This window comes from Otolemur garnettii, unplaced genomic scaffold (genome assembly GCF_000181295.1).
Source record: "Otolemur garnettii isolate 467f Iridium unplaced genomic scaffold, OtoGar3 scaffold00155, whole genome shotgun sequence".
Lineage (NCBI taxonomy): Eukaryota > Metazoa > Chordata > Mammalia > Primates > Galagidae > Otolemur > Otolemur garnettii.
This window is the reverse complement of record NW_003852550.1, coordinates 690179-700777: the sequence shown is the minus strand read 5'-3', so window position 1 is coordinate 700777 and position 10599 is coordinate 690179. Positions and strand designations below refer to the sequence as shown.

General features: G+C 49.8%; 2 protein-coding genes across 3 annotated transcripts in view; one reads left to right on the top strand and one right to left on the bottom strand.

Moving 5' to 3' along the window:
• CLDN2 (claudin 2) overlaps window positions 1–1788 on the bottom strand; it is a 30927-nt gene extending 29139 nt beyond the window's left edge. The window contains exon 1 of the mRNA XM_012811357.2: window positions 1771–1788. The gene's annotated coding sequence lies outside the window, so the exon portion shown is untranslated. The remainder of the gene's footprint in view (window positions 1–1770) is intronic.
• A 4153-nt stretch (window positions 1789–5941) lies between these two features.
• Window positions 5942–9751, top strand: RIPPLY1 (ripply transcriptional repressor 1). 2 transcript variants are annotated; one of them, XM_003799743.3, is made up of 4 exons: window positions 5942–6075; window positions 7254–7329; window positions 7936–8000; window positions 8911–9751. In XM_003799743.3, exons 1-4 carry the CDS (start codon window positions 5942–5944, stop codon window positions 9191–9193), a joined length of 558 nt encoding a protein of 185 aa, XP_003799791.1. In that variant the 3' UTR covers window positions 9194–9751. The 2 variants fall into 2 exon arrangements, with proteins under 2 accessions (XP_003799791.1, XP_012666825.1); XM_012811371.2 differs by lacking the exons at window positions 7254–7329; window positions 7936–8000.
• The last annotated feature ends 848 nt before the right edge of the window (window positions 9752–10599 follow it).

Below are 10599 nucleotides of genomic sequence, written 5' to 3'. Positions count from 1 at the left end.
GTATAGATGTAGTTCTGTGACTAAAACAAAAGCTCCTCATAGCAATTCACATCCTTACCACATGGGATGCACTCATATTTGCTACTCATCTTCTTAAATGCTGGTTGCAACCTACAAAACTGATTTTAAGGGTGGTGCTTGTGGCTCAAGGAGTAGGGCGCAGGCCCCATATACCGGAGGTGGCAGGTTCAAACCTGGCCCCGGCCAAAAAAAATACCGCAAAAAAAAAAAAAATTATTTTAAGTCCTGTCATTGGTTGTGTGTGAGACAGGATCTTGCTCTTTCTCAAGCTGGTCTTGAGTCTAAGTTTGACAAACATTGCCCCAAGTATGAGTTTTTCCTCCTCTGTAATAAACCCAATACCGGGTGGGATTAGACCTCTGGAAAGATTGCATGGGAATGGCCTGTTTTCAGACTGAAGATAGACAGAGGCATGGGGGCTGTAGTGGATGGTGTGTGGAGGGCCTTTGGAGGTAGGCTGGGCTCAGATGGCAAAGTCTTCAAATGCCACACAAATAATTGTGGATATTTCCTGTAGGCACTGGAAATTCATTTTTTTCATTGAGACAGAGTTTCACTTTGTTACCCTTGATAGAGTGCTGTGGCATCATAGCTCACAGCAACCTCAAACTCTTGAGCTCAAGCGATTCTCTTGCCTCAACTTTCCAAGTAGCTGGGACTACAAGTGCCTACCACAACGCCCAACTATTTTTTGTTGTTGTTGTTGTTATAGTTGTCATTGTTGTTTGCCAGGCCCTGGCTGGGTTCAATCCCGCCAACCCTAGTGTATGTGGCTTGCACCCTAAACACTGGACTACAGGCGCCGAGCCCTACAGTGGAAATTCTTAAATAGAACATTGTACTCAGCTACCTGTCTTAGGCAGCTCACTGGGGCAGCTGTGAGGAGAATGGATTAGAAAGGCTAAGTCACGCACAGCAGGACTTATCCAGAAGCTGTTTGGGGCATGAAGGTGACAAGGGACAGATGAAGCCATAATCAAAGAAACAACAGGGAGAGTGGGGAGCATGGGGCAGGCAAAAGTGAGAAATGGACAAAACTGAGCGGCCAATGTTTTTAGCTTAAGTACCTGGGTCGATATGACGCTGATTACGGAGGGAGAGACAGAGGAGGTTCGTGGGGGAGGAAAACAGTTCGGTTTTGGAATGAGTTTGAGATATCCATCAGGATAATTCCATCAAGAAACGTAACTCTCGGCTCGGCGCCTGTGGCTCAAGCGGTTAAGGCGCCAGCCACGTACACCTAGGGTGGCGGGTTCGAATCCCCAGCCCGGACCCGCCAAACAACAATGACGGCTGCAGCCAAAAAATGGCCGGGCGTTGTGGTGGGCGCCTGTGGTCCCAGCTACTTGGGAGGCTGAGGCAGGAGACTCGCTTGAGCCCAGGAGTTGGAGGTTGCTGTGAGCATGATGCCATGGCACTCTACCCAGGGGGATAGCTTGAGGCTCCGTCTCAAAAAAAAAAAAAAAAAGAAACGTAACTTCTCTTTCTTTCATTCATTCATTCAAGAAACATTGATGGGACTGACAGAGAAACCAACATTTGAGTTTGCCACACAGGAACAATAAGGGAAGAAACTAATATCCACCATCACCATCCTTTTGAAAAAGAGTGACTATTTTACTACCCAAAAGCAGGAAGGGCATAATCTCAGAATGATGGACAGCCCTTTATAAGTGAATAAGTTTAGATTATGGAAAAACTCTCAAAGCAACGTTTTTCTCAGTTTGCTGCGACCCATTGAAAACGTACCTGTATATCAGCCTGATCTGTAGACTGTGATTTGAGAAGCACTGACCTGAGGAATAGGCAGAGGAAGAGAGGCCAGCAAAGGGGACAGGGAGCAACAGTTCTGGACGCAGGAGGAAAACCAGGAGAGAGCGCTGATGGAGGCTGAAACAGGAAGGAGAGCTTCAGAAATGAGGACTGAGCCAATAGTGTCTTTTGCCACCCAGAGTTCAAAGAGGTCATCGAATTTGGCAATTAGGAGTTCATTGGTGACCTTTGGCGGTGCCCTTTTACTGAGAAAATGGGACAGGGGCCAAATTGCAGTTGGTGGAGGTGTGAATGGGAAGCTGGGGAAAGTGCAGGTCTAGCATACAGAGGGACTCTTTTCAACAAAATTGAGGGTAAGAGAAAGAAAAGAGAGAAGGAAGGAGGGAGGGGAGAGAGAAAGATATCAAGGGAAAGAGCAAGCTTAAGGGAGCAAGGGAACACATCTGGGAAGGGAGGGTGCTTGTTTTTTGGGATAACAGAGAGCGGTATTTTATAATCAGAAGAGAAAGAGTGGGTATCGAGACGTGGAACTTTCCTGAAGAGGAGTGAAAGGAACATCTGGAGGAAAGGCCCAGAAAGGGAGGGTGGTTGAGGCCAAGGCCCAGGCAAAGGGATTAGCCTTTAACTAAAGGGGCACCTTGTCCCCTGAGAAGGGAGGGCTGGAGGGGAAGGAAGTTGGAGAGGCCAATTTTGGGGGGGTGGGGCAGGGCACTGAGGTAATTCGCGCTTGAAGGCCTCTGTTTTCTCAGGGAAGTAGGAGGAGAGGTTGTTCCGTTAAGGGAGAGGGGTGGGGCAGGAACATGGTAGGGAGCTGAAGGAAGTTTGGAATGTGGCCCAGAGAAATATGGAGGCTGGAACCCGAGCCTTGACAAGGGAACCTGCTGAAGGATGGCTGAGGGGTACCAGCTGCAGTGTCTGGACTAGAGGAGGCACCCAGGAAAGATCTGGCAAAGCAATCACCATGAAACCCAGAAGCACTCTAGGACTGTTAGGGGAAACAAAGGTGAGATGTGAGTCGCCCTGATGGAAGCTCTCCTCACCTTTTCTGCTCCCTGCTGACTGGTTTACTCCTGCTCTGTGCTAAGTGTAAAGGAGGACAGCCAGCCCTTGCCCAGCGTCACCTGGAGGCCTGCGACCCTGCCAGGGAGGGCCAACAGGAGGAGCCAGTGGCTTCATCTCCCACAAGCTGACGGAGGCTGAGGCAATTCTTAAGAAGTAGCAAGACAGAGCAGTCCAACAAGAACTATGGAGACAGGACAGAAGGCAGCTCCCTGGGCTCCAGAAGAGCACGTGTGGGAGCTGAGTGCAAGGGGGACCCTGCGGCCTGCTCCTCAGGGGCATAAAGGGATTGAACAGCTACCAATGTGAAGGCAGTGATTGAAGGAACACAAGTTCAGGCCGGGAGGTGGCATGAATAGGACGGCAGGGTTGAGTCTGGTTGGGTGTGAGCCCAGGGCTCTTTTCCCTTTCCCACCTCCCTGCTGACTATTCTCAGAGGCCACCTAGAGGTCAAAAAGATCCTGGCATGTGACAACAGGCCTTATGCTTCTTTATCCTTCCCTTGCCATCTCCTTTCAGCCTTAGCTCCTTCTCTCAGCCTCACTCCTCACTTTAGCCATCAAGGCAGTACAAGCAAATTCTCATTTCCTGATAGTAAATTTAGCAAGAACGCTCAGAAACCGATAGAAGCCCAGACTCTCCAGCAACTCTCCCTTTCCCCCCAAGATTTCCCTCTTCAGAATCCCAAATCCAGCCTGTTCTTACGAAATTGTGGGCCAGAGAGCTCACCCCAGTCCAAGGCAGCACATTCCAGTGGACTCATTTCACCTCATATAATAAAGCTCTGTTTATTGAAGGCCACTGAGGTGCCAGGCCCTCAGGTTAGGTGGTGGCTGAGCTGTTAGAAAGTTTTCCTTTGATTGAGCCAAAATGTGCCTCATTCTAGCTTCCAGCCATGGGGCTCGGCCTTGCCCTTTGAAGTCACCCAGAACAAGTGTAATCTCATTGCAGTCTAATCTTCACATATTTGAAAATGGCTGTCATTTCCCCAAGAGTTTTCTCTCCTCCACAAATAAGCACTTATGTTTCTTTTTACTTTCACGCATCTTTACTTTTTATTACTCAAATACATAATATCAGTACCGTGTGGAACTTTTTAGAAAATTCAGAAAAGCATAAAGAAGTAAAAATCCACCATGCTCTTACTCCCAGAAATGGCAACGGTAACATCTTTCTTCTCACCGGTCTTTTCTTCTTGGCATATCATACATTCTACACTTTTTTTCTTACTAAAATGAGATCATGGGCAGCGCCTGTGGCTCAGTGAGTAGGGCACCGGTCCCATATACCAAGGGTGGCAGGTTCTAACCCAGCCCTGGCCAAACTGCAACAACAATAACAAAAAATAGCCGGGCGTTGTGGTGGGCACCTGTAGTCCCAGCTACTCCAGAGGCTGAGGCCAGAGAATCACCTAAGCCCAGAAGTTGGAGGTTGCTGTGAGCTATGACGCCACACACTCTACAGAGGGCGACAAAGTGAGACTCTGTCTCAAAAAATAAAATAAAATAAGATCATCTTCCAAGTAATATTTTAGAGTCTTATTTTTTCACTCTTCCATATATTAACTTTTCAATTATTCTCCTACCAGGCCACATTTAATATGAAATTGTATCGCTGACAGACGATTTATCTAATCAGCTTTTCCAAGTGAAATATCTAGGTTGTTTTCAATGTTTCTTTGCTGCAAAGAACACAGTAGGGCTGGAATTTAAAGAGGGGTGGAGGTGGGGGATAGGTGCATAGAGAAAAGAAGAGCCTTTAAGAGAATATTACTACTGTGTTAACATCTGATTGGTTTTTTACTTTCAGTGTTAAAAATTACACTTCCTAGAACATGATTGTGAGCACCTACTTAGTATTCAGTTGCAAAGATTTACCCTAATTAATGTTCCTAATTTCCTATTATTGGACATTGAGGTTGTTTCTAATTTTTGAGGATTACAAACCAGGCTGTGATGAATAGCCAAGAAGCTAAATTTGTGCAGGTGCTGGACACTGAGATCAGGAGGACTATTTCCAAGCCCTCTAAAGCAAGAGATGCCTGCCAGTAGTTGTAAGTGGAAGCTTTTTGGCAAAGGCCCAGAAGGCTGCAAAGACCCGAGGACTGTGTTTAAGCCTCTAGGCTTGCCCGGGGTCAGTACCCATTTTCTCTGTTCCCATCAGAGAGTGTTCAGACTGGCAAGGCCCTTCAGGACCACTGGGCCAGCACTCTCATCTGTCATGTGAGAAAATTGTGGCCTGGGGCTGAGGAAGGTCCTTCAGCAGCTTAGTGGTCAGACAGAACTCTGCGTCTCCCCAGCACTCTGGCTCCTGAGCTGGAAGCTGAACTCTGAGATGTGGAATCTGAGCCAGCAACCCTATGAAATCCTGCCCGCTCTCCTTCACTGGACCACTTACTGCTGAGACTGGAGCAGGCACTTTGGCAAATGAACTGAACAATAAGGGGATGGGGGAGCCTTGAAAGAAGACTTGAGGTTTACCCCACAGGCACCTGGGTCTACCCAGGACCCCTTTTTTTTTTCCAAACCCAGATGATGTGCTTATTGGCAGTCAACTTATATCAGGTCCACCTGGCAAATCTACTTAGGGTTTGAACTGAAATAACGTGATCCCTTCCCTCACTCTCCTTAGCGGGGTCAGCTATCTCTTCTTGCTGGGAACTGGCTTTGCCAAAGACCTGTCTGTCCGGACGTCTGTCCCTGATGATTCTATAGTTTTGGGTGCTAATGAGCTCCCCTTCTTTCCCGCTCAGGCCTTGCTACTGCCTGGAGAATTCACACAAATGGTGTGCAATTTGCCCCTTCTGTGTTTTTCTTTCTGACTTGGAGGTAAAGCAAACCCCTTACCTCCCACTGACACCCTGTTGATTCAACTGGGAGAGATTTCACACCCAGGAACCCAGCTCCCCCTCCTCAGCCCCTTCCCTGAATTTTTATCCCCCTCCCAAGTCCCCCAACCTCTGCACTCCCTGAATAATTTATGAGTCTAGGCAGGGTTTATAAAAGGGTCTCCCAGGAAGGGTCAAAAGAGTGAAGACGGTTCTGGAAATAGGAGACCCCACCGCCTGCCCGGCCTTGGCACCCTAATGATGGACTCTGCTGCTCATGCTGCTGCCACCCCTAGCCCAGCCCTGGCCCTCACACAAGCCCCCCTGGCACTCCCTGGCCTGTGTAGCCCAATGCCCCTCCTCTCCTCTGGACAAGAAGTGAATGGGAGTGAAAGGTAAGTGGAACTTGATCTTTGGCAACCTGAATTGAGGCATGAGGGGTTCCTGAGACAGGAAGAAAAGTGAGGTGTTCAGGGCACCCCTGTTCTCTGTGAGGGGGAAAAGCAATGGCCCCATAGCCTGCCCTTCACATCTCAGATGGACTATCTCATCTGCTCTTCGTGTCAGTAATCTCTCTGGGTGGCAGGAGGGGACGTGGGCATATTGGGCATTGCCAAACCTGAAGGCCAAGCAGCCAGACCCTCATGGGCCAGGCCACTGAGTCCACTGATGGACACAGGGGACTGCCATGGAACCTGGGTGTAACATGACAGAGTGCAGGGGTGGGGATGTGGAGAAAGAGGGCCAAAGTCTAAAGAGGCCCTTGATTGGGGCACTACTTTTTCTCCTGACCACACCATAAGGTTCCCATTGGCTTTTTTCCTACTTCTGCAAGTCCAGTGGGGAAGAAATGGGCCCAGGATTTTTTTTTTTTTTTTGAGACGGAGCCTCAAGCTATCCCCCTGGGTAGAGTGCCATGGCATCACGCTCACAGCAACCTCCAACTCCTGGGCTCAAGCGAGTCTCCTGCTTCCGTCTCCCAAGTAGCTGGGACTACAGGCGCCCGCCACAGCGCCCGGCCATTTTTTGGTTACAGCCATCATTGTTGTTTGGCGGGCCCGGGCTGGGGATTCGAACCCACCACCTTCGCCTTAGCCGCTTGAGCCACAGGCGCCGAGCCTGGGCCCAGGATTATTTCTGGCCCTTTTCCCCAGCCCAGGAAGATGGTAGGGATCTGAGCTCTACTACTTAGAGCAGCAGGTAGGAAGCAAGATATTTTCTACTCAATCCCTATTCATTCCTCTAAACATTTAACCTTCAGCAAACATTTGCTGAACAGCTACTGTGTGTGGGCATTGTGTGAGGTGTTGGGGCTTCAGATACGATCAACCATATCTTTGAGCTTAAGCAGCCCAAAGACAAGCAAACAGACAATTACAAAACAGGGTGATAAGTGCAATGATAACATTGCGGAAGTGGGGGTGGGGCATCTGTCCTGGCCTGGGCTCAGGGGCTTTAGGAAAGACTTCCTGAAGCACCTGACTGAAATTTTTGGGAGTCCTCTTTTATTATCTCAGGGCGCCCACATTTCGGTCTCTCCCTCCACTGATTAGTCTTCTCCTCTTTGTCCTAGAAGAGCTTGTCATTGGAGGCCTTGGCTGTCCTCCACAAATGACCCTCCAAAGCAGGTGAGGAAGCTGGTGGATTTGGTGAGGTCGAGCCCATGTGACTCATATTCACATGCACATGCAGTCACGTGCATTCACACTGTCCAGGTCCCTTCCCAGAGAGGCCCTGGTCTCAGTCCAGGGCTGCAGAGCTGGGGAAGCATCCTCACAGCATTGCTAACATGAGATCCCCACAACGGCTCTGGGAGAAGGGGACGTCTGAGGTTTCTGTGGCAAGTAGAAAGATGACAAGATTGAAGCTCGGAGTGGGCAAGGGATCTGGGCCCCACAGTCAGTGTGTGGCAGCACTGGTGCTTGAGTCTCAGTCACCTGGCACCTTGCCCCAAGGCTCTCCCACCTCCCTCCCTGAATCTTTGCTGCTTCAGTAGCTCTGTCCCTTGGACAGCCTCCAAACAGGTGTTGGAACAGGGGCAGGAAACAAACAACCCCCAGGACTCTGTCCACTTGTTTTTCAACCAGGACCAAAATAGACCCCCCTGTTGTAGGGTGGGTGTTCGGGGGTAGCCGGACCCCAGAGATATCTAAAGTATCTTCTATGTTGTCTCACCTGTGAATTTCTGACCTCTGATATGGAGCAGTTATCTGGCCATGTACTTTGAGCCACATACTAGCTTTTGCTTTGGACAGGCCGCTGGTGGAGCAACAGCTGCTGAGGTCACCAAAGCTGGCTCTGAGTTCCATCACCCTGTCAGGTAAGTTTCTGGCACCAAGCTCCAAACTTGACATAAATTCATTAGGTCTTTGGATCCTCATCAGTCTTATGGAGCAGGAGAAGGGAGGCAGTTCTGTGATTAGTGTTTCACAGAGAAAACTGAAGCCCAGAGAGGTTGAGGGACTCAGCCAAGGTTGCTTTCCCTGGAAGCATTCTCAACGACCCCCAAGAAGGAGACCCTGTGGATGGGACAGTGAAGGATCCTTGGGAGAAAGCAATGGGGATCAGAGGGCTAACAAATGCATAGCTAGTCGGCCAGGCACAGTGGCTCACACTTATAATCCCAACACTCTGACAGTTTGAGGCAGGAGGATGACTTGAGCTCATGAGTTCAAGACCAGCCTGAGTAAGAGAGTGACCCCATCTCTACTAAAAATAGAAAAAAGTAGCCAGGCACTATAGTGGGAACCTGTAGTCCCAGCTACTTGGGAGGCTTAGGCAGGAGATTAGCTTGAACCCAGGAGTCTGAGGTTGCTGTGTGCGAGGCTGAGGCCACAGCAGGTACATTAGCCCTGGTGACAGAGTGAGACTCTGTCTCAAAAAAAAAAGAAAGAAAGAAAGAAAGAAACCTCAGAAAGAATGCATGGCTAGAAGCCTCCTGGGGTGGGCAGAGAGATGGGCATGGGTGGCTGTGTTAGGCCCAGAATTGATAGATGCTGGGCTGGTGCCCCGCACAGCTGTAAGTCCTCCAGTGTTTGCCTACCTGCCTGGGGCTATTTTGTAACAATCCAGAAGGTTCAGTTACAAAGCTCTCTTTCTTCTTTTCCCTCTGACCCCCTTATTACAGCTAAGAAAAGGTTTGGGGGGTCAGCTTCCTTCTTGGCCCTACTGGCCCCTCTGCACATATGAGACCTGTCTGAGTTAGGCTCGTGTTTCTTCTCTGTCCACAGGCTCTTCTGGCCTAAATCCCGCTCTTTTGATTACCTGTACAGTGCTGGGGAGATTTTACTTCGTAACTTCCCTGTCCAGGCAACCATCAACCTCTATGAGGACTCAGACAGTGGAGAGGAGGAGGAAGGAGAGGAGGAGGAAGAAGAGAGGGAGGAGGAAGAAGAAGAGGAGAAAGAAGAGGCAGATAACAAGGGGTCAGAAGGATGTGTGAGGGTACCGGGGTCCACCCCATACAGGGCCACAGCTCACCTCCCTTCCCTGCCCCTAACCTGTCCAAACTGAAGCAACCAGAGTCTGAGTGAGGTTCAGCATGCCTGGCAAGTTTCCATGGGCATCGATCAGCCAGGAGTCTTCAGACACAGCTTTCTGGACTGAAATTGGATCCTCAAGCTGGCCAGCTCACCCTGGCTCCCCCGACTAGCCCGTGAGCCCACGCCTCTGGCATCTCACTGTCTGGGCTGCTGTTGTGTTGACAGTGGGAGGGCCCCAGGAGCTGTTAGAAGAAGGAAGATCTGCTTTCTGATGCCCCCAGGAAGCAGAGCAGGACAGAGAATGCCCTTGCAGGAGGAAGCAGTCACTCTTCAGGGCCCTTTGACTCCACAGCCTTCCCAGGGGGCCATGTCCTCCCATTTCCCCATGGAAACCCTACCTTCTGACTTCACCTCCAGGAATACCAATACCAGATTCAAAAAAAGCTGGGGTGCCCTTCTGATAGGTCTTGCAGGAAGGGAAGGGGGCATCTACAGAATCAGTCAGCTCTGGGGTCCCCCACCATTTTGCCTACTGTCCATTGAAGTCGGTGTGTTGGCATAAGATGAATCAGGGGAAAAATAAACTGGATGTTTGCCTTTTTCTTGGAACTGTGCTGATTTCCTAACTGACCTCTACCCACGTTGTGAAGCCATGGGCAGAGGGTCAGAGATCAGCTCAAGGCCAATTCATTGCTCTACCTGAGGTTAGTTGACCAATTTTTCTCCATGGGGTTATAGGGCTGGAGGCCCAGCATAGGGCCAGGCCCCCTTCGTGAACTTGTGAAATCAGACTTGATTAAACTTCAAGGACAGCTCAGGAAGGGAACAAAAAGGTCCCTGAAGGGCAGCTTGAATGTTGGGTGTAGGGATGGGGGTTGGAGGGAAGGTGAGAGGTACAGCCACATCTGAGCCTCAGAGAAGTCTGTAGGCATTGAGGAGGGGGCTCCTAAGTCATATCAATTGTATCTCCTCAATCCCCTGCCCCAATTACTCTTCAACTAATTTTCTTGTCCCCCAGCATGTCCCTTGCAATTCATCCTCTATACTGACCACCAATCAAACCCTTGCCTCACCAGTAGTTGGATTTAATTTTTTGTTACAGATCTCCTTGAGAATCTATGCCATTGCTACCTAGAAAAATACATGGGTAAGCTCGGCGCCTGTGGCTCAAGTGGCTAAGGCGCCAGCCACATACACCTAAGGTGGTGGATTTGAATCCAGCCCAGGCCTGCCAAGCAACAATGATGGCTGCAACCAAAAAATAGCTGGGCGTTGTAGCGGGTGCCTGTGGTCCCAGCTACTTGGGAGGCGGAGGCAGGAGACTCGCTTGAGCCCAGGCGTTGGAGGTTGCTGTGAGCTGCAATGCCACAGCACTCTACCCAGGGGGACAGCTTGAGGCTCTGTCTCCAAAAAAAAAAAAAAGAAAGAAAAAGAAAA